The sequence below is a fragment of the Dermacentor albipictus genome, chromosome 1 (assembly GCF_038994185.2).
Source record: "Dermacentor albipictus isolate Rhodes 1998 colony chromosome 1, USDA_Dalb.pri_finalv2, whole genome shotgun sequence".
NCBI classification, from domain to species: domain Eukaryota; kingdom Metazoa; phylum Arthropoda; class Arachnida; order Ixodida; family Ixodidae; genus Dermacentor; species Dermacentor albipictus.
In genome coordinates this window covers 509,082,181-509,103,745 of record NC_091821.1, presented here as the reverse complement: position 1 = coordinate 509,103,745, position 21,565 = coordinate 509,082,181, and the positions used below count along the sequence as shown (strand labels likewise).

The window sequence follows — 21,565 nt, the reverse complement described above, 5'->3', positions numbered from 1 at the left end:
GAAGTCTTCTGCGCATGCGTGGAGTTGCCGGTGGCCACGGTACCTGCTACTGCATGGGCGATTTCATCTGCTCTTCCGAGGGGGAGCCAGGGTGGTGTGATGTGGGGTGGGCTGCACTCGTCCGCGTCTTCCGATGGTGAGGTCAGTCCGCGGTACCAGCGCGTGCGAAAAGGATCACTGCTCCTCCAAGGAGCGATGGGGAACGGCTATCAGTAAGGTTCGATGGGGCGCTCCCTTGGGTGTTGTCGCCGCTGACACTTCTGGCCCGATTTACCCCTCGCTGTCAGAGGAAGAAAAGCGAGAGAAGAAAACTAGTGCCGTGCAAAACGGGCTATGCGGCGACGATGGTTTCGATACGATGCCAGAGTAGTGCGTATCGTCTGCACGGAAACAAAGCGCGCTACTCAGCGTTCTCTTCCTAATATAAACCGTCTACCTATATAATCACGATACAGCATATTCACACACGAAATTAAAACACACATACACCTGCGCTCAAATTTCGCATTAGGAAGTGTCGCAATCGTCGGTGATATATTTTTTTTTAATTTCAATTAGATGCTCATTCTCATTCACTTCCTTCATTCTCAAGCTTTGTATCAAAGAACTGTATCAAGCGCACTTTCTTAGCCAGTACATGGCCTCGAAGTTTTCGTCCTTACTGGTTTGAGTCCATTACATTGGTTTTTACGAAGGACGCTAAAAAATTCGAACTGCATCAGCAAAGTTATATAGACTCCGACATCCTCGCTCTCGCTCTGTTATCCGTGCGTTCCTTCCCCGCGCAAGCCCTGGCCTGCATCCTAACTTCACTTCAGTTATCGCTATTAAAAAAAATTAATGTACAAAAAAAGAAAACCCGATATGTAGGCGGCAGTGAGTTTCGAACCTACGACACCACGTTGAGAAGGCGCGTGTCTCATCTACTGGCCTGAACCAGCGCCTCCAGGTAGCAGGTCTGTGCAATCTGCATGGTGACATCATGCTACTAGGACAAAAATTTCCATTGCCAAGCCCGGCGTCAGGAAAGTGGTGACAGCAAAACCACTGCGGCTTGCCCGGGGGCGTCCCCATGAGATTTGGTGGCAGTCCGGCAAGGCAACATGACGTCATGGATCGAAGTGCACAGGCTTTGCGCTATCTAGGAGACCAAGCGTCTGAACGCGTTCGCTTGCTCGCGCGAAGAAGTTCATAACTCGAAGGACCGCTCGGCGGTGTTCAAATGGACATTATTGCTTTCGCATTCACAATGCATAATTGCTTACGTTTCCTCGGATCTTTTTTATGTCCACTGCAGGACGGAGATCTCTCCCAGCAATCTCCAGTTACCCCTGTCTTGCGCTAGCTGATTACAGCTTGCGCTTGCAAATTTCAAAATTTCGTCACCCACCTAATCTTCTGCTGTCCTCGACCACACTTCCCTTCCCTGGGCACCCATTCTGTTACCTTAATGGTCCAGTGGTTAGCAGCCCTAGGCATTACAAGGCCTATCCAGGTCGATTTTTTTCTGTTAATATCATGTGGAATATCAGCCATCGCCATGTGCTCTTTTATCCGCGCCTCTTTCTTCCAGTCCGTTAACGCTAGGCCTAACAATTTTTCTTCTATGCTATTTGTGTGGTCCTTAACTTGTTCTCGAGCTTCTTTGTTAACCTCCACGTTTATGCCCAACATGTTAGCACCGGTAGAATGCAATTATTTGATAGGTTTCTTTTCAATTACAGTGGTAAAATTCTACGCAGTCAGGATTTGGTAATGCCTTGCGTATGCGCTCAATCAATTTTTGTTTTTCTGTAAATGTCATTGTCACGATCAGTGTCCGACGTGAGTATATAGGCTAGATAAATCCACTCCTGCACAGTCTCTAGACGCTGAATAGCAGAAATGATAAGCGTCTTCAAAAGTACACTTTTAGCAGGTTTTACGCTGTTATGGTGTTTTAAACTCGTTGCATAACTCAAACCTTAACGGGAGCACAGTAAATTGCATCAGAATGCGGTTCCTGTAAACAACCTTGTTTTAGTGGTTTTAGGGGAACCTGGGGAGCTTCATTTCTCTTCTGAACACCAAACCGTGCGGGAGTTTTGCGGTACCTTAAAGAATTCTTTATCACTCCTTTGAATGATATCGCTGCAGGAGCATTTATGAGGAACATTGTTTTTTTGTAAAGCTTCTTCGAATACCAGCACTGTTGGAGTCTTTATGATGAGCTTTGGGAGCTTTTTATTGGTGCTTTCCACAACAGAACTAAAGGTATTTCTGCGGAACATTGGAAGTAATTTATTCCTTCTCTAAGCGCCATTACTCGAGATTTTTTCTGAGGTATCCTCGAAGCTTTTATAAGCTGGCTAGGGTATGTTATTTTGCTTCTTTTGGATAAGCAGAGCACTGGGTGTTCTTTCACTTTCTTTGCACTTTGCTTATTGAGGGAGTTTTTAAGGAGATTTCGGGGAAATTCTCTTCGCGTCTTGTGGGAGTGATTGTGTGTCAATTTGCGAGCAACTGTTTCCATATTTTGGAAGCTTTGCTTAGGGAGCTCTTGTGAATTATTTTGGGGATTGATTTCTTGCCTGTTATGGGAATATATTGTTATGGTGGAAAAATAGGACAATGTTGTTCACGGTGAAGACGACGAGGTGGCAACGGCCTCTTGGGATTCTCGGCTGCTCTTTATATGCGCATCGTGTAAATACATCGTGTAAGTAGCTTTATAGCCGTGACCTTTCGGATAAGGTGCTGGGCACGCGCCTTTGCCCCGGAGCGCCACAGCGGACGTATCACCCAGCCGGGGACTATGTTTCTAGTGGAAGGCACCGCGCCTGCAGCTGTAATGGCGACTACGCATACCAAGTACGTTGCACTACCTCAGCCACAGGATCCCAGCAAGTTCACCGGCCTCGATGGTGCTGACGTGGAAGAATGGTTGAAGATGTATGAGCGCGTCAGCAAGGCGAGCAGGTGGGATCCGATCATAATGCTGGACAATGTCGTGTTCTACCTCGACGGAACACCGCGTACGTGGTTTTACACGCACGAAGAGCTAACCAGCTGGGACTTGCTCAAAGAAAAGCTGTCCGACGTTATTGGCGATGCGACTGGTCGACAGCTACCCGCCAAGCAACAACTCACCACGTGTGCCCAAACTGCTACCGAGTCGTATGTCTCCTGCATTCAGGACGTCCTAGTCCTCTGTCATAATATCGACACGTCCATGCCAGAGGCGGACAAGGTTGGATACATTACCAAATCCATCGCGGACGACGCATTCAACCTTCTAGTCTTTAGAATCTTATCGACTGATGACGCCATCGTGAAGAAATGCCGCTGCTTCGAGCAGGCGAAGAGTCGCCATATGTACAATCAGTTTGCACGACTTCCAAATACTGCAGCGACCTCTCCTTGTACTGACCCCACCGACCAACCTATCTCGCCACCACCAAGCGAAAACGAGGCCCGAATTGTAAGCCGCGAACTTGAAGCAGCGTTTCCTGCCTCGCCTCAACAGACGTATTGGAACACTGCTCAGATGATATCTCAGATCCAGTCCATGGTTCGCCAGGAAATAGCTAATATGGGTCTTCCCAGCGCGTGCTCCTTGAGTCGCCCGGACATCCGCGCTGCTCCTATGCCTCGGCCCTATCGCAGTCCACCTCACAGTGTCCGTTATCGCTACACTACCAGGAATCCATCGGTCTGGCGTGCACCTGACGACGGGCCGATCTGTTTCTGCTGCGGCTGAATCGGTCACGTTTCCCATCACTGCCGAAGCCGTTTGCCGTCCCCTTCTCGAAACACCTTCCGGAATTCAAGTTCGCCCCGAAGTTCGTCACCACGTTGCTTCTACGACACTTCCGACGCCACTACTTCGAATCGCCGCTATGCTCGCTCGCCCTCGCCTCAACGTCGCCAGCCACGTCCGCCCAAGCTTCACCGCTGGCCGTCACCGACCTACCCAGGACCGTCCCAGAAAGAAAACTAGGCAATGAGGCACCTCGAGGTTGTGCTGCAATGTCGGATTCTCCGTAAAATCCTCTTTTGACGCTGTTTACGAGAAATAACTTTCTCGACATCCAAGTTGACGGCGCACCCGTCACAGCACTCATAGGTACCGGCGCACACAGACCAGCCGCCTACGCCATCATTTAAAGAAAATTCTTACGCCTGCCGCAACTGGGCTCGTACGAATCGCCGTCGTTAGCACGGTGACCATGGTCGGAATGTGCACTTCACGTGTGAGCAGTTCCGGCCGCCATACTGTCGTCCTTTTCAGTGTGCTTGACCAATGCCCCCATACCTCATCCTAGGCCTAAACTTCCTCTCCCCCCATTCAGCGCTCATCGATTGTACCTCCAGTACGTTCATTTTCCAAAGTAGAATAATTGACTGCCGTTTTCTACAGCGACCGACAAGCGTAAGCAGTGACCCTTTCGATAACGTCTTTCCTTTGGACTAGGAAACCGCCGAGGCCTAGGGTACATGCGTTGGTGTGGATTTCAGTGTTGGCGTCTTCGTCGATGTGGGCAATGACTGTTGGTGAATGTAGGCACCGTTTAAGCTTTTGGAAGGCTTCGCCTTGCAGCGCGTGCCATCTTAAATGGATGCCCAATTTCGGGAAAGAAGGTTTATCCCTCGGCAATGCACAAGAACTTCTTGGCGAAGAGTATCTAATGGCACACAAGCCAACTAATCCGCGCATTCCATTCTTGTCGTAGGGCGGTGGGAAGCTATCGATGGCAGATGCCTTCTGGGGATCAGGACAGACTTCATATTTGCTGGTGACGTAGCCCAAGAACACAAGCTCATCGTAAGCGAAGCGCCATTATCCTGGCTTCAGATTGAACCCTGATGACTTGAATGCATCTAGTACTGTCCCAAGCTGCCTTAGGTGATCGTCGAAATTCCCCGGCGAAGGTGACGACGACATCCAAGTAGATGAGACAGGTCTCGCCCTTCAACCCTGCGAACACCATGTCCATCATGCGCTAGAACGTTGCAGGCGCCGAGCAAAGACCCAATGGCATGACCTTGAACTCAGAGGCCGTCCGGCGTGAAGGCAGCCTTTTCGCAATCGCTTTCATCGACTTCTATTTGTCAAAGCCAGTCTCGCCAAGACCCTCGCCGACATGTTGTCGATGTACGTCGACGTCGAACACAAGACGTGGGATGCCGTGCTTCCGTGCGTAACCTTTGATTTAAGACGGCAGTGCAAGAAACAACGCAGATGACGCTGTTCAAGCCTGTTTACGGAAGGAAGATGACGGTTATTCTCGATGCCATGCTGTCGCACGTCGCTGACGAAGAGAATATCGATGTCGCCCCCTATCTCTTTGTCCGCCGAAGAATCCCGACAGTGCGCCCGTCTGCGCGTCAAGGGCCAGCAAGAGCACAGACAGCCGACACCACAATCTTCGACGACGCTACATGGTGTACAAGCCCGGCGACCGTGTTTGGGTTTCGACCCCAAAACGCCAATGCGGACTCAGAAAATTTTCCGGGGCTATTCCTGACCCTACAAGATCATCCGACGCATCGGCGCCCTCGACTGTATGAGGTCGTACCAGGCGGCATTTCTCAATCGCTACGGCGCCGCTCACGGCCAGAAATTGCCATCTTGTGCGCGTTAAGCCGTTATACCGGCACCAAGGAACTATGGGATTGCTTTGTTACTATTTTTTTACTAAATTTACTTTTATATTTTGCTCTGCTATTACGTTTGTAGCGTCGGGACGATGCTCTTTAAGAGGGGGGCATTGACACGTGCACTTTATTTTTCTCTCATGCTTGCGTGCTACCTGCTCTGGAGCCAGGCTTCGCAAGTAGAAAGATCCTAGTAGCTCGCCGGCAGAACACTGGGTGGTGGTTCCATCCGTTTAAACAGCGATCGGAAAGCATGTTTCCCACGAGTGTTGATTTACGAACGCTGGACAGCAACGCGCCGCCTCCTCGTTCCTCTTGAAGCCGGCACCGCACTTTGAAGGCGCATCTTGTTTTTACCAGGTTGCTTATTGATACATTGAGGCCCCCTCTTTTCTTCTGCCCATATTGCCCGAGCATGACAATGCTGCACCGAATTCAACTATGGGAGCGCAATCACGACTTAGCCAAGGTGAGGAGTGCACTACGCCAGTCGTCCCAATGGCTGTAAAAGGACACGGGCTTCAGTTTGTGCTACAGTTTCTTCATCAAATGACCCGTTTATCAATTCGAAGTGATACCACATGCTGCCATCCGTGAGCAATTATTTTCTGCATTGGTCACCCATTTCGGACCTTCAAGCAGCATTCACGTGGATTTGGTCATTCGTAGAAATTACACAATCGTCGTCACTCTTGGCGTCGTCTCGTTGCTGTCGTCAAACACACTCACTCTCGCTTTAATCCTTGTTCACTGTACTCGCTTCAGGCACACACATGCGCGCACACAAACACAGGAACTCACACACACATTATCACGAATTTCAGCGCTTCAGCAATGGACAGAAACACAATTCAAATATGTTAAAGAACACTTATATTAAAAAATCAAACAAAGAGCAAGCTACCCTGACACCCTATAAACACTATACACACAAGAGACACTCCAAAAAACTAGCTATACACATAAAAACAAACAAGCCTACAACTACATATTGTACCTGCGCTCGACTAACCAACGCGACGTCGCGAGCAAACGAACGTTCTGACCGTCGCAAGTCGTATCAGATGCCGGCCCAGCCTGGCAACGGACGTTGTCCTGCGTGGTTTCGACGCAGCGTGTACGTCTACCTCTGACGAGAGCGATGAGGTTGGGCTCTTCCGCAGGTAGCCACGTGGCAGCGGACACAGTCTGGCCCAGTCGGCCGTTTAGCCGCTGAAGTGGCCAGGCGGTTGCTTTCGTGGCATGGGTCAATAGCCGATTACAGCAGCGTGGGGTTGGACCACTGCCGCGGAACACAGCCAATTCACGAACACACACACACGCACGCGCGCACACACACACACACACACACACACACACACACACACTCACACACACACACACACACACACACACACACACGCACACACACACGCACATACGCGCACACACGTGCATGCACGCGCACACACCCACACAGAAAGAGAGAGAGAGAGAGACAGAGGATTGATACATACAGTTTGGCGTAACGCTTTGCGGAACGTCTAGCAGTGCTGCATAGCCCCCTGCCTGCAATATGCTTCGCATAATGTCGATTCCCACAGTGTGTGGTATCTGTACAATATTGATGTTAGAGTCGTTCGATCAGCGTAAAAAGTAAGAAGGAGCACGGATATCTGTCTGGAACAGATATCATTGCTCACGTCACAATTGGACGCACATGACTTATCCGGCACGTTCAGTGCATGCACAGGCGCAGCGGCGCGAGCTTTGGTCTAGATAGTCATGCATGGTTTGCTGCATTGGGTTACGGGGAGGCATGAAATGCAAATCCTGCTACAAAAGGTAGGGATACATAAGTAAAGCATTCTTACTTGCTCGCATTCGGAATAAAATGTTGGCCTCGGCTAATTTGTGACATTTTCCAGTGGCATGTTTTCCTGTGTGGGGGGAGTGGGATCAAATTGTGTACTATGTCGCTGTTCCCCTCACTTTTTGCATATGGGAGGGCCAAGCACTCCTTGCCTCCTCCTCCACCTCCCCCCCTTCCGATAAGTATGCCTATGCGCATTATGGTGCATTGCCTGGTGAAGTCATTGATTTGGCATGACACAGTGTATTTTCTTCCCCTCAGTACACAATGTTCCAGTTCACGTCTTTCGCAACATTTGTCCCGTGCGGAATCTACGCCAACGCCAACGTGGCTGAGCCCACGTGGATTGTGGTAAGTATCATTTACCACACAACTTTCGGTATTCCTTCTGATATGGCTAGACTGAAAAAGAAAAAAAAAAGCATTTGCAACCAAAGCGTGCTGCACAGGCTCTTAACGCCATCATAAAAACGTGACAAGCGCTGCTGCATGACTGAAAGTTCTCCCTTAAAAGGCATTGCTTGGCTTGCGAGTATATTTCCTTGCCTTCCCCTCGGAGAAATAAACGTTCTTTGCAGCAGAACAGGTGATACTAGATATTTCAATGGTTCTCTGTATTCCGTTGTACACATTCTAGTTGCACAAACACCTGAATATTGTGTGAAAGCTGCGCGTGCATTCGCCTTCCAAAAGAGCGTAATGGGCCACACGAAAAATCTCGGAGGGCCCATGCGCCGAGGGAGCTAATTTAAGTGAAACTTTGGCGAGCCTGTCAGGGAAAACAACATATGGCTATAAGAATTGCAGACTAGGTTTCGGCGAGGAATGCGTCTTACAGCCGTCGTCAGCCACGATGGTGGACCTTTCAGAAAGACAAGAAAACGCTTCCACCGACCAGTGCACCTAGCCATCTGGTGCCATAGAGAATGGCTGAGTAAACATGGCATTTTTATGTCCATTTAGGCACCATTCATACAACTGCTTTCCGCGCACTGCAAAGTAACACCACTCAGGCGCCTCCGAACTCTATAGGCTTGTGACGCAATCTTTCCGTGCATTTTAAGTTTGTGCTCGAGCGACGAAGATGCCATCATGTACAACCAGCAGCTTTTGTGCTTGCATCTACGGTTTAGGGGGCGCGTCACACCGGTGCGCATTGTGTTCTGCTTCTATGCCTCCAACGAGCACCTTTCGGTCTTGAGTGCACTGCCACGTGACGCCATCCAGGCGATGCTGAGCAACAGAGTAGGGAAGGGGATTGTTAGCAAAGCAGTTCGGGAGGCTAGAAAACGCACTCAAGCGCGAGCACCAGTTGTGGAGGGTAGTACGCAAAAAGCTAGTCAAAGTACCTGAGGGTTCTCGTTCGGCCATGCATTGGTGGACACTGCGGTGCAAACACTGTGAAAAGGGGTGGCTTCGAAGGGAACCTGGATGGGAAGCCAGATCAGCCATGCTGAATCGCAGTGACTGACACGTCAGTGATGAACAAAAGGAAAGGGCGGCGACTCAGGTGGCAGGAGGGAAGTCAATATCCCACTGAATGAAGATGCCATGACAGCTTCGAAGGGCGAGAAGTAAGACCAGCGCCAAGTTACATTAGTTGAGGTTTCAAACACGCGCAACGTGAAACCATTCATAAGAGAGAACAGGTGCAGACGAGCAAGTCCAGATTAGCGCGCTTGCCAGGAAATGAAAGGAGGTTGTGATACCGAAAGCCAGGGTGTGGGGCAATGTAGGAAAGGTGCCTGGGGGTGGTAATGGGCAGATTAATTGACGTGGTGAAGATACGGGGCCAGAGATCGTCAAGCCAAGAGGTTAGCGAAATTGGGAACGTTTCGAGAACAGGCATATTGCGGTGTGCGCGCTGGAAGTGGTTGAAGTGAGGCTGTGTGAAATGGAAAGCGCAGGGCTTGCGGTAAGCCTTGAAATTCGCACTTCAGGTAAAGCAATACATATTAGCTCCCCTCACATCAGCCAGGATGTGCTCCAAATGGGCCGCGAATGCGCATTTCTACGGGACGCATTACATTTTAGGCGAGCGTTTTGCTGCACTGACAGGATGTCAACGCGAGAACGGGTAATTTTCTACTTTGTTGTAGCGCAGGCAGAACAATAGGAACAGAGAAAAGCACTTTACACAGAGACACAGCGCTGCGTCTACCTAACACTTTCCAGTCCGCGGAAAAATAGGCAGTTTCTGGGGTGACCCGTAAACGATTTTTTTTACAGCAACAGCAAATGCTTGATAATAAAACGTATGGTGCGTAGAAGAAGGAATGTGTTTTCCAATGCTATTATATTCAGGCAAGCATTTCTCAAAAATTCTTTGAAAAACACTATTTAATAAAAAATAACGTGTAACGACAACGAGAAAGCTCCGTAAAAGCATCGATGCTGCTTTGCAGCAAGAAACATTAAAAAATTTTCGAACTATATGTTTTGAACAAAAAGGCTACATTCAGCATTCCTACAATATATAGGCTTTCTATGTTTAGAAGTTCGTTATATGCGAAGAAAAATGTAAGCCCCAGTGGCTACGGGGCGGTGCGTGAGGGCCACACGGCACTGCGGAGCGCGGTGGCGAGGTCCATGGCCGGCCGTGGGCCTCCTGCTTAACTCCGCTCTTTTCGCCGCCACCGGCAAGTGGATCTGCCCAAACGACATCGTCAGCCTCCAGACAAGAACGTTTAGAATACATTGGATACCTTTAGGTCTCAGTGCGGTAGTGACGAAAGGGTTCGGAGTAGAAAACGAAGCTTGCCGGCGGGGACCTGTTGACGTTCGTTAACTACTTCACGCACTTTCGCCGTTCGTGCTGAAGTTCGATGAACCAATGTCATCTCCCAACGGCCCTATAACGTAAATCTATTCCAATGTTTCTATTCCAATCTGCTGACGTCAAATTTGCGTAACTACCGACGCAAGGGTTGTCTGAACAGACCAATCAAACGCTCTCCTCGCTCATAGGAGGTCACTTTTGTTTTCTTTAAAAACGAATAACGTTGCCTTGACTGAGTGGCTTGTCGTATCTAATTGGCTGACAAGAGGCGAGGAGAACGCTCAAGAGGAGAGAGATTCACTGGGGCAGGGCCAGTGCACTGAAAATCGATAACCGGATGAAGAGTGTGGTGCTGGCGTGTGCGATTGGTTGGCATTCCCTTACTTAGTTTGTGGTGGCTGGTCGAAAATCACGGCGGCATGCAACGGAAGCTTAAGAATGACGCAACAACTGACCCTCAGGAAAGAAGAGTTGGCAGAATGAGCTAGTCAACGTGCCGAAAGGGCTCGAAAACGTTACACGGCCACGCAAGAAGTTTTATTATACGCAAATACACCCATGCTCTCCGGCAGGTGCGAGTAGCCAGCGTCCCAGCGATTGGCGGCAGCCATCTTTTATTCCTTTCGGAACTGGGCAGCCTGCGGCTATTCCGGAAAAAATTCAGTTTAGCTCGGCAGATTAATGCATCTTTATCGCGTACACGTCACTTTGACGCGGTAAGTTTGTGCAGTTTTGTGACGTCGTGTGACAGGCAGGTGAAGTGGCTGCAGCCCGAAAACCTTTTGCCAATAGCCGAGGGCTAATGGCGAAAATGGGTCGAATTAGAAATAATTGCTTTTCTTTTTTTCGATCAAATCATGCATAATCAGTGTGTACACATCATAACAGATGGGGAGGTATCGCGGTTATCGTGACGTCACGTGACAGACAGATGATGTGAGTGTGGTAGAAAAACGTTTTTGACCAATCGTGGAGGGATGATAGCAGAATTGGAATAGAAAAGTTTGGAATAGTTTTACGTTATAGCGCCCTAGTTCTGTGGGGCGATGTATGTATTAATCTTCCTTAGCAGTGTAGGGGAGAAAGTCCTCATGACTCGATCAATAAATAAAATAGAAAGCTTAGTCATAAAGGCTTCTCTCAGTGTATAATATTGCACTTAATCACGACATCTCAATTTTCTTGTAGTAGCTAGGGATCTCGTTGCCTTAACTTCTCGCGAAATTTCGCTATTGCATGCCGTACGTACGCACCTCGAGTAAACACGCTTGTTCGCTATGTAGTGCCGGATTGCTTTGTAAGGTAAGGGCAAAGTTGCCGGGCATTGAATTGACGCTGGCTATGGACGTTGCCTGAGACCGCATAATAATGTCTGGACCTAAATTTCTAGCGCGCCAGTGAAAAACACCCAACATAAATATTTTGTGCAGCCTTGAGCAGGTGAGACGAACGCTCATGCGAGACGAATGCTGGAGAGCAGGTGAACCGAACGCTAGAGCCGTGGCGCAAAACATACCTTGAAGGTATCGACTCAGAACGAGCACATTGCTATTCACGCAGCTTTGGCCTAGATCGAGGCCACGCGAAGAGCGCTGTGCCGACGTTGCGTATAAAGGCGCAGTGCACACTGTTATACATATTCCAATGCTCTCGTCATGTTACAAGCTGGCCGTTTCGATTTCTGCGGTGCTCATTATACGCTGACGCCTGGGGCCATCCCACTACGTTGCTCTCCAGTAGATCACTCTTGAGGCGCTCATTGCGCCTGCATCAAGGCGGAGCTTCAATGAAACGCCTCAGTTTGGTCTCCTCTTCCACTCTTTTGAAGCAAGTTATAGAAAGCCGGTATACGAAGGCCGTGAACGGCTCACGGCAGTTCTAAATTTGGCGAGGCTTTCAGAGAATCAGGACATGGAAAATAGGCCGCACAGAAGAAATTGCCGTCAGAAACGAAATGAATGTCGGTCAACTGCTGTTACGGCTCAACAGCGTATGGAAGAAGGTTCCATACAGGTTACAACTCTCTTTTTCAAGGCAAGATATCCACAGAGATTACTGTCTATAGGGACTGGAATGCCAGTAAAAAGCGGGCATCGTTAAGTAAATACTAACGTTTCTTAGAGACTTCTTAGGTAGAACCATTTTTTCCCTTTGGGGAGAGGGGAAGGGGGAAGTGATCAGCACATAGAACAAGGGACAAAGCAAATATGAAAGGCAGAAGGAGAGGGCCACCTTGTCTTTCTTTTGTAGATTTTCTGTCATTCCTGTGACCTTTAGCGAAATGGAACGATCGATACAGAATCTCTAATTGGCTACTGGTTCCAACATCTCGTTCATTTACTGTGTGTTCTTTTGCGATTTCGCAGACTGAAGAATTACCATCGCGGTGCTCCAGAAAAACTGCAAGAATTAAAAGCAGTTATTAAAGGTGTTTCTATAAAAACTTTAGGTAATAGTTAAAAAGAGCTGCTTTGAAATTAAAAGGACCATTAGTGAAGAGACGTCTCATCCGTGACGGCAACTATGAGGTGGGCGATACGAGGTCGCTAATTACCAAAACTTACGATTAACCTTCAAACCTTTAGTTTCAGCGGGCTCATTATAATTCGGAATATGAAGCTAGCTCTCCGTGCAAGCCACGTCAACTTTTGTAACTAGGGGAATGCGAATACCCGCGGTAGCGTGGCACGATGAAATTAGGCTACCAGGGCGCGCAAAACCGAAACAGGGAAGCTGCAGCGAGCGCAAGGACGCGCCCCTCAAGGCGACGTTCTGCTTGCGTCACCCAGCAGCCGGCAGTCAGCGTGCTGCGACAGCGAGGTGTACGGAGCCAAAGCCGCAGTAGAAAAAAATTAATGTAGGCACCGACCATCGTCGCTTCTGCTGGTGATCCGGCTTCCAAACTTATTTAGAACTTAGCACAAACATCTATAGCATTTAGCAGTTTTCTTTAGCATTTTACTCTGCAGCTTTTACTTTAGCCACATTAAGGTCTGGCTGTGGTTAGTGGGTATGTATTTTTACTTATTCCAAGATTATCAAAGAAAAGAATGAGTTCCCATTCAAAACTATACTTCAACTCTGAAACAGGGTGCTCGTATAAGAACCTTCTCTGACGTAAGAATGGGCCCTCTAACGTAAAACTATTCCAATATGTTTCTATTTCAATCTCCTGACATCACATTTGCGTAACGAGCAACGCAAGCAACGGGCGGTCAACCGCAGGGTTGCCTGAACACACCAATCAAACGCTCTCCTCGCTCATAGGAGGTCACTTTTGTTTGCTTGAAAAACGAGTAAACTGCCTAAACTGAGTGGCTTGTCGTATCTAATTGGCTGACAAGAGGCGAGTAGAACGCTCAAGTGGAGAGGGAGTTACTGGGGAAGAGCCAGTGCACTGAAAATTGATAACCGGATGAAGAGGGTGGTGCCGGCTTGGGCGATTGGTCGGCTTTCTCTTACTTAGCTTGTGGTGGCTGGTCGAAAATCATGGCGTCATGCAACGGAAGCTTAAGAATGACGCAAAACTGACCCTCAGGAAAGAAGAGTTGGCAGATTGAGGTGGTAAACGTGACGAAAGGGCTCGAAAACGTTACATGGCCACGCAAGAAGTTTTATTATACGCAAATACACTCATGCTCTCCGGCAGGTGCGAGTAGTCAGCGTCTCAGCGATCGGCGGCAGCCATCTTTTATTCCTTTCGGAACGAGCAGCCTGCGGCTATTCTGAAGGAAATTCAGTTTTGTTCGGCATGTTAATGCATCTTTATCGCATACAAGTCACTTTGACGTATTGAGTTTGTGCGGTTTCGTGACGTCGCGTGACAGGCAGGTGAAGTGGCTGCAGCCCGAAAACTTTTTATCAATAGCCGAAGGCTAATGGCGAAAAGGGGTCGAATCAGAAATAACTGTTTTTCTTTTTTCTGTCAAATCATGCATAATCAGTGTGTACACATCATATCGGATGGGGAGGTATCGTGGTTTTCGTGACGTCGCGTGACAGACAGGTGAAGTGGGCGTGGTCGGAAAGAGTTTTTGACCAATCGTGGAGGGCTGATAGCAGAATTGGAATAGAAAAGTTTGGAATAGTTCTACGTTATAGTGCCCCAAGTCTGTGCTGCTACCACCATGAAAAAATTCTGACGCAGGCTCATCAAAATCCGTCGGAATTTACCACTTCCGAAGAGAAGCTGAGCGCGACGTCGACGTCACGTTCACAGACGCTCGTTACTTCCGACTAAAGGCTGTTTTACCTGCTGCAACTGGAACGACGAAAATCGGAGCAATCGCACGCGTCGCAATACGATTTTTAGAAGGCCCATCTCACATGATTGCGATTACAAGAATTCGACTGGTACGACGCTCAGGGTTGCTTGCTGCCAGGTTTTGAGGCACTCGCCGCATAATTTATTATAGTAATGAAGAAAACGTGTACTTTATAATATTGTTGACCTGTCTTTATCGGGAGTAAATATTATGTGTATTTTCTAAATTATAAAGGTTTTGAGGTTTAATCTGCTTTAGAGTTGACAGCGGCGGTTTCTGTAGTTCAGTGAGAAAAGGCATGGCGTACGTAAGCAAGAGTTATTCGCAGCTGGTTGTTGAGCGCTGTGTGTTGTCTTTGGCAGAAATCAGGCATTTGCATTGGCTCAAAGGTTGCCCCCTATTCTTAGCAACATTTACCTGAGTAAGGTTGACAACTGCTTAGAGAAAGCCTTAGGTGATAGCGTTATCAAGATATTTCGTTACGTTGATGATTACCTGATTTTCTGCAATAGGGAAGAATTAGATTCCGCTGCTACCTCAGTAAGTGAGCAATTTAAACTTTATGGGGGAGGATTAAAGTTTACCAAGAAATTTCCTCAGCCACGCGTAATTCAGTTTCTTGATATTTCCTTGATCTTCGAACAAAATCATGTTTGTTGGCAGTACTCCCCAAGATCTTCGAAGCCGTTGCTAAACTTTCAATCCAAGCATTTTAAATTAGTAAGAAACGGAATTGCCATGTTATGCCTTAAGTCTTCCCTCACAAGATCTTGCATGCACAAAATGAGCGCCAGTTTTAATGCGCAGGTCCGGCGCCTATTAGAAGCAGGTTATCCTAGTGTAGCGGTGGCCACTGTGGCTGAGCGCCTAAAGAAGTCGGTTTCGAGAGGGACGGATGTGATTACAGAAAGCAGTAATAGCAAAAAAGAGTAGTGGCCATTCCGTATATCCATTCAGTGTCTAACAGTTGCTAGTAAAAAGTTGCTAGTAGATATGATGTTAATGTTGCTTTCACTGCTCCCAATAAGCTAGGTAAGATATGCTCTGCCGTACAGAATAAAAAGGAGCGGGTAAAAGGCAAGAAACGAACAGATATTTGTCCAGTGAAGCACAATAAGAACAACAGTTTTACTGGATGTCGTATAGGTGTGGTTTATAAAATTCCCCTTAGCTGTGGCCAGTTCTACGTAGGGCAAACGGGATGGTGTATCAATCTGAGGCTAATGGAGCATAAAAGGTCGTTAACCGGTGCATCACCTTCTAATATTTAGCTGCATTGCCGAGATTGTAACTGTAAGCCAGAGCTAGATGAATGCGCGATATTGTACAGTCATAAGAATGAAGATACGCGTCTTATGGTAGAGGCATGACCTATCTATAATGGTGGAAGTGCGTGCGTGAGTCAGCCTTCAAATACTTTACATAAGGAAGAGATTAAGTGTCTTAACAGTTACCTCTCACGTACACCAGCACGTGTACCCGATTGACACGTGGTGTTACCATTCCTGAGCATGCGTAGATGAGTTTCGTGTCTTTCATTTTTCGCCTGAGTGCTCCCTTCAGTTGATAGTCGGCGTTCGTGTTGTCCACTTCTCTACTCTGGTGTCCTGTCTGCACGCCTCACTTCTTTTTTGCATAGTGTTGTCTCGTGTGCCTTCTGCATACGTCCGTGTCGTTCTGCCTCCCCTACAACAAATTACATGATGCCCTATCAACAATCCCATATAGCTACTCTCGTCACAGACGCAGTATTCCGAAGTCGGCTGCAGCGCTACCCGCGCTCAGTGTCAGCTTCTGGAGGAATTAAATGTGTACATATTGGTCATGGTTGCACATTGCCGCTAGAGTTCAGGTGCCCCTGAGGTTATGTTCCTGAAGGGAGAGGTTGAGGTCGTTGCAGATCATATGCTAGCTGGCACACTATCTTGCGACCAGGTTTCTAGCCCTTGAGGGAAAGAATTTGTGCCGCTGGCTGCACCTTTACACTGTCTAGGTGCTTGTTTGTTTGCTCTTTCTCGTAGAATTCTTCAAGCTTGGTAAAGTTGAAAAGACCTGTCAGTGCCCGTATGCCTGTTTTCGATGAGTTGTATGTTTTGTGCGCTGCTTGTGATTCATACTATACAACACCATGGATAAAAGTACAGCATCTGCGATGTGCCATAGTATCCGCTTGTCCACGTCCCATGATCCTGAGATTATTCTTTTTGCTAGGTGTACAAATTGTGTCCAGGCAAGACATAATTGTTTCATCCACGTGCTGGCTCTGCCGTCTTGGCCTTACACTGGCTGATGACTTAAAGATGTTGACTCGCGAGAATCTTTTTTTCCGGCTATGTGAAGCACGACGTGCAATATGAGGAAGTTCTTTATTCTAGTGTTATTTCCGACGTAGATGTAAGCTGAGTTATCAGAAAGCTTGATGCCATTTTTTTGCTGATTGTTCTCCCTCTCAGAGTAGCATGCGGTACTGCAATAAAAGCCAATTCACTCTCTTCATTCTTTCATAAGCAGTATTACACAATGACCTCTAATGTTTCTGCTGGTTAGCCCAACTGATATCTGCCTGAAGGGACAACCCTCAAAAAGATTTCTTTTTGCTGTGTGCATGATACAGTACGAACATTGATGTCTTTTGACATTTATACATCTGCAGAAAAAGCTACCTGCTACAGTACTAACTATGCCTGGCCATGCTTATTTGTACAAGGCTGCTGAACAATATCATCATCATCAGCTGGTTACGCCCACTGCAAGGCAAAGGCCTCTCCCATACTTCTCCAACAACCCCGGTCATGTACTAATTGTGGCCATATCGTCCCTGCAAACTTCTTAATCCCATCCGCCCACCTAACTTTCTGCCGCCGCCTGCTACGCTTCCCTTCCCTTGGAATCCAGTCCGTAACCCTTGATGACCATCGGTTATCTTCCCTCCTCATTACATGTCCTGCCCATGCCCATTTCTTTTTCTTGATTTCAACTAAGATGTCATTACCTCGCGTTTATTCCCTTACCCAATCTGCTCTTTTCTTATCCCTTAACGTTACACTTATCATTGTTCTTTCCATAGCTCGTTGCGCCGTCCTCAATTTGAGTAGAACCATTTTCGTAAGCCTCCACGTTTCTGCCCCGTAGGTGAGTACTCGTAAGACACAGCTATTTTACACTTTTCTCATGAGGGATAATGGCAACCTGCTGTTCATGATCTAAGAATGCCTGCCAAACGCACCCCAGCCTATTCTTATTCTTCCGATTATTTCCGTCTCATGGTCTGGATCTGCCGTCACTACCTCCCCTAAGTAGTAGTATTCCCTTACCACTTCCAGTGCCTCGTTACCTATTGTAAATTGCTGTTATCTTCCGAGACTCTTAAACATTACTTTACTTTTCTGCAGATTCATTTTTAGAGCCACCCTTCTGCTTTGCCTCTCCAGGTCAGTGAGTATGTATTGCAATTGGTCCCCTGAGTCACTAAGCAAGGCAATATCATCAGCGAATCGCAAGTTACGAAGGTATTCTCCAATAACGTTTATGTCCAATTCTTCCCAATCGAGGTCTCTGAATACCTCCTGTAAACACGCTGTGAATAACATTGGAAAGATCGCATCTCCCTGCCTGACGCCTTTCTTTATTGGGATTTTGTTGCTTTCTTTATGGAGGACTATGGTGGCTGTGGAGCAGCTATAGATATCTTTCAGTATATTAACATACGGCTCGTCTACACCCTGATTGCTTAATGCCTCCATGACTGTTGAGGTTCCGACTGAATCAAACGCTTTCTCGTAATCAATGAAAGCTATATATAAGGGTTCGTTATATTCCGCACATTTCTCTGTCACCTGATTGATAGTGTGAATATGGTCTATTGTTTAGTAGCCTTTACGGAAACCTGTCTGGTCCTTTAGTTGACTGAAGTCTAAGGTGTTCCTGATGCTATTTGCGATTACCTTAGTCAGTACTTTGTAGGCAACGGACAGTAAGTTGATCGGTCTACAATTTTTCAAGTCTTTGGCATCCCCTTTCTTATGGATTAGGATTATGTTAGGGTTCTTCCACCATTCCGGTACGCTCGAGGTCATAAGGCATTGCGTATACATAGCGGCCAGCTTTTCTAGAACAATCTGCTGTTGCTTGACCTTCCACAGCTGCCTTCCTCCTTTGCATACCTCCCAAGTTTTTCATTACTTCTGCGAGCTTTACTTGTGGGATTTAAAATTACTCTAGACTATTATCTCTTCCATTGTCGTCGTGGGAGCCACTGGTACTGTATAAATCTCTATAGAACCCCTCAGGCACTGGAACTATCTTATCCATATAAGTAATGATATTGCCGGCTTTGTTTCTTACCGCATACATCTTATTCTTGCCTATTCCTAGTTTCTTCTTCACGGTTTTTAGGCTTCCTCAGTTCCTGAGAGCATGTTCAATTCTATCCATATTATACTTCCTTGTGTGAGCAGTCTTACGCTTGTTGATTAACTTCGAAAGTTCTGCCTGTTCTATTCGAGCTGTAGGGTTGGAGGCTTTCATACATTGGCATTCCTTGGTCAGATCTTTCGTCTCCTGCGATAGCTCACTGGTATCCTGTCTAACGGAGTTAGCATCTACTTCTATTGCACCCTCCTTAGTGATGTCCATAAGTTTGTCGCTGATTGCTTCAGCAGTAAGGTCCTCTCCCTGAGTTACAGCCGAATACCTGTTCTGTAGCTTAATCCAGCATTCCTCTATTTTCACTCTTACCGCTAACTCATTGATCGGCTTCTTATGTACCAGTTTCTTCCGTTCCCTCCTCAGGTCTAGGCTAATTTGAGTTCTTACTATTCTATGGTCACTGCAGCGCGGGTTGCCGAGCACGTCTACATCTCGTATGGTGCCAGGGTTAGCGCAGAGTATAAAGTCTATTTAATTTCTAGTCTCGACAATCGGGTTCCACGTCCACGTTCGGCTATTCCGCTTGCGGATGAAGGTATTCATTATCCGCATATTATTCTGTTCTGCAAACTCTAGTACGGACTCTCCTCTGCTATTCGTAGAACCTATGCCATATTCCCCCACTGCCATGTCTACAGCCTGCTTCTTGCCTACCTTGGCATTGAAGTCGCCCATCAGTATAGTGTATTTTGTTTTTACTCTACCCATCGCCGATTCCACATCTTCATAGAAGCTTTCGATTTCCTGGTCATCATGATTGGATGTAGGGGCGTAGACCTGTACAACCTTAATTTCTTACCTCTTATTAAGTTTCACAAGAAGACCTGCCACCCTGTCGTTAATGCTATAGAATTCCTGTATGTTACCAGCTATATTCTTATTAATCAGGAATCGGACTCCTAGTTCTCGTCTCTCCGCTAAGCCCCGGTAGCACAGGACGTGCCCACTTTTTAGCATTGTGTATGCTTCTTTTGCCCTCCTAAATTCACTCAGCCCTATCATATCCCATTTACCGACCTCTAATGCCTCCAATGGCACTGCTAGACTTGCCTCACTAGATAGCGTTATAGCGTTAAACGTTGCCAGGTTCAGATTCCAATGGCGGCCTGTCCGGATCGAGGGATTCTTAGAGCCCTCAGCTGCGTCAGAGGTCTGACCACCACCGTGGTCAGTTGATTCGCAGCTGCTAGGGACTGAGGGCCGGAGTTTGATTGTTGTATTCGTATAGGATGTTGTGGCCAATACTGCACCAGGGTGGCCGATCCTGCTCTGGTGAGGAAGTGCGTTACCGGTTCTGGTCACCTGGATCAGGCCGCCCTCTAGGCCCCTTTATGCAATTTTATCAACATGCGGATATTCTTTTTTTTTCCGGTGGAAAGTTGCGCGGCGCCTGAATTAGAACCACGGTCCTCTAGCACGCGAGGCGGATGCTCTACCTCTACGCCACACTGCACCCAGCAGTGTTGGTTCCTGAGCCAACACGGCACAATTATGGACCCGATGTCGAAGTCGATAATTGTGGTGATGGCGAGCGCCTGGTGGCGGTGGCTCGAGCGTTGTCATGTGCGTCTTCAACCTCGGTGGATGGTGATGGCGGGCGACGATTCAGTGGAGAGCGGCGGTAGGCGGTAAAGCTTGGTTTGGAAAGCTGAGTTATTAAGGAAGGCAATATCATCAGCAAATCGCTAGTTACTGAGGTGTTCTCCATTACCTCTTATCCCCAATTCTTCCCAATCCAGGTCTCTAAATACCTCCTGTAACCACGCTGTGAATAGCATTGGAGAAATCGTATCTCCCTGTCTGACGCCTTTCTTTATTGGGACTTTGTTGCTTTCTTTATGGAGGACTACGGTGGCTGTGGAGCTGCTATATATATTTTTCTGTATTTTTACATACGGCTCGTCTACGCCCTGGTTCCGTAATACCTCCATAACTGCTGAGGTTTCGACAGAATCAAAGGCTTTCTCGTAATCAATGAAAGCTATATATAAGGGTTGGTTATATTCCGCACATTTCTCTATCACCTGATTGATATTGTGAATATGGTCTATTGTTCAGTAGCCTTTACGGAATCCTGCCTGGTCCTTTGGATGACAGAAGTCTAAGGTGTTCCTGATTCTTTTTGCGATTACCTTAGTAAATAGTTTGTAGGCAACTGACAGTAAGCTGATCGGTCTATAATTTTTCAAGTCTTTGGCGTCCCCTTTCTAATTGATTAGCATTATGTTAGTGTGGTTTCAAGATTCCGGTACACTCGAGGTCATGAGGCATTGCATATACAGGGTGGACAGTTTCTCTAGAACAATCTGTCCACCATCCTTAAACAAATCTGCTGTTACCTGATCCTTCTCAGCTGCCTTCCCCTTTGCATATCTCCCAAGGCTTTCTTTACTTCTTCCGGCGTTACCTGTGGGATTTCGAATTTCTTTAGACTATTCTCTCTTTCATTATCATCGTGGGTGCCACTGGTATTGTATAAATCTCTATAGAACTCCTCAGCCACTTGAAGTATCTCATCCATAGTAGTAATGATATTGCCGGCTTTGTCTCTTAACGCATACATCTGGTTTCTGCAAATTCCTAGATTCTTCTTCACTGCTTTTA

The 21,565-nt window shown here is 47.3% G+C and overlaps 1 protein-coding gene across 1 annotated transcript in view; it reads left to right on the top strand.

Annotated features, from left to right (window-relative positions):
- The window catches only part of LOC135913380 (uncharacterized), a 132,372-nt gene that overhangs the window by 74,429 nt on the left and 36,378 nt on the right, over positions 1-21,565 (top strand). Inside the window, exon 4 of the mRNA XM_065445974.1 lies at positions 7,751-7,840. Coding sequence (XP_065302046.1) covers positions 7,751-7,840 — 90 coding nt within the window. The remainder of the gene's footprint in view (positions 1-7,750; positions 7,841-21,565) is intronic.